General features: G+C 39.9%; 1 protein-coding gene across 1 annotated transcript; it reads right to left on the reverse strand.

Moving 5' to 3' along the window:
- Positions 1 to 789: 789 nt before the first annotated feature.
- Positions 790 to 1,649, reverse strand: LOC147642025 (uncharacterized). Its single transcript, XM_086800662.1, has 3 exons — positions 1,337 to 1,649; positions 936 to 1,240; positions 790 to 850 (listed from the first exon to the last, which is right to left on the reverse strand). Exons 1-3 carry the CDS (start codon positions 1,544 to 1,546, stop codon positions 790 to 792), a joined length of 576 nt encoding a protein of 191 aa, XP_086656788.1. The 5' UTR covers positions 1,547 to 1,649.
- Positions 1,650 to 2,303: the final 654 nt, after the last annotated feature.

Raw genomic sequence — 2,303 nt, forward strand, 5'->3', positions numbered from 1 at the left:
GTCTCCTATTTGCATCCAATGCTTGACTCACTATATCCCTCCCTAGGTTAACTGGTAGAGGGTGCATTCTAGATGTAGAGGCTATAGATGTGGCATGAGAGCTCGTAGAGCAGCCACGTACTGCAGTCAATGGTATACTCTGCACAAAGACAACTTATGGTTATAAATTACCTCATCAAAAAACTTTATCATCGTGCAAAAATCAGAGACAACTTATGGTTACCTCATCAGAACCCTCCACTATGGTCATCTTAGCCAATATAGCTAAGTGTTGATCATGTAATTGAATTTCTTCATCTGGCACAACAAACCTCTCCATGTCTAGCCACCAGGGGCATCTTGTCTTTTCAACACTTGATAGAGGCTAACCATGCATTTCAAAAACAGATAACATACGTTTTATCATCATACATACATTTTATCATCATGACCATGATTACAGAAAACACTTACTCTCCCAAGGTGCAGATCCGCATATATATATCGTGGAGTATCCTCGCAAATCCATAACAACACAAGAGGTGGTATGGCCTGTACTACACCACTATCCACCTCTTTCAGCAGCCATCTAAATTCCAAATGGAAAGGAAAACTAAAGTCAATAGGCTATATAAGAAGCATAAGGAGAAGAAATAAAATTGACCAAGTTTTTTTTTTACCTATAAACAACTCGATGTGTTGCAGAGCGTAGCCCTTTTTGTGTGTCCATATCATTGCTAAATTTTATATCCCCCTGATGAACTCTGAAAGCTTTTTTGAAATACTTTCGTCGATGAAAGACGACATAGTTTATAAAGGAATTAATGGAAGGTAAGGAGATTCTATCACAATTTTCAATCTCCTCCAGAAGCTTGGAGCCATAAGAACTTATTTGTAGCCAGAACACAAATGAATGTAGCCACTCTCTAGCTTTTGCTTTGTCTTTAGGCAAGTACTCTATCTCTCGAATGCTAGCTTGTGAATTATCCAACATTCGAACTAAGAATGCCTTATCTTCATCCCTAACTTGTGCAGCCCCAATCATGTTCAGTTTCTCTTGTGTCGCAATATGGGTCCCTGCTGCATGCCAAGGAAGTGACAAAACAGCACGCCAAAAGTATTCTCCATTGGCAGGGTCTGCTATGCGGGCAAACTTTCCCACCCTATTCTTATACAGAATTTCTACCTCTCTTATCACCTTAGCCCTTCCGTCTACATCCATGCCCTTAGCCTTGACCTCGATTTTCATCTCCATATCGTCCTACACAGTCCATTTAATTACAAAATTACTCTTGCATACATTAAACATATTTCGCATAATTAAGTAGATCTTGCACACCTTTAATATCTTGCATACCTTAAACACAAGCCATGCCAATATATTTATTGGAACAGAAAACCAGCTTTTTTTGCCACGAGTGGGGCACTTTTTCATTTCATTCTCCATCCAAGCCTTGTCCTCATCATCGAGCTCTGCAAGGAGGGTAGTCTTATCGGACTCACCAATTCTCCTTATTTGGAAGAGCCTATCCCCAAAAGTTGTTGGTACAAAGGCATAGTCATGCATCCTAGTACAACCAATGCAGAGAGTTGAAGCAACATCATGCAATCAATGCCAAGAGCAAAAAAGAGAAAAATAATAAAACATATACTTATTCAATCTGGAAAGAGAAAACATCAGCTCTCCAACGTCAGCCTTCTCGAATTGTAGAAAGTCACAGGCCACCAGACAATGCTTAGAGATGTCATTTGGAAATTCTGAGTAAAAGGAAAGAAGATGATAAAATTATATTAGATGCATACATAAAATTGTATAAATAGATAAAAACATTTCAAATCACCCTCACCTTGAGCAATCAAATCCATCCAAGATTTATAGCGGTTGTTTCCATCTAGTACATGTATCATTTTACCCTGGATGAACGGTCCCCATTCTGGCATATTTCTGAGAGACTCTTCAAAAGTTCCATTCACATCCCTCCATGTTGAACTCCATGACAATGTTGTTTCTTCAGTCAGAGGAGTCTCCTCTCCATCCAAATCAAACATGGACACTGTGAACGCCCCCTTGCTTTCAAGATACCCACCAAGGTTCTTGAATGCTCGACCAAGGTTCTTATCAGTACTGGGGCATAGTCTCCTTATGGCCTCTGTTGGAAGAAGCCTACACAAGGGGATCTTGGGGGGGGGTGCTGAATCTAACTCTAATTCGATCGATGAATGCAGTTGGAGTAGAGGTTTTAAGGATCTTTCCGAAAATTTCTGCTTTGATGCTCTCTGTTTTTCTTGTCTCAGTTGTCAATGTGTCTCCACCTTCTTCTTCT

The sequence above is a fragment of the Cibotium barometz genome, chromosome 1, assembly GCF_041138505.1.
Source record: "Cibotium barometz isolate CiBa-2024 chromosome 1, ASM4113850v1, whole genome shotgun sequence".
NCBI lineage: Eukaryota > Viridiplantae > Streptophyta > Polypodiopsida > Cyatheales > Cibotiaceae > Cibotium > Cibotium barometz.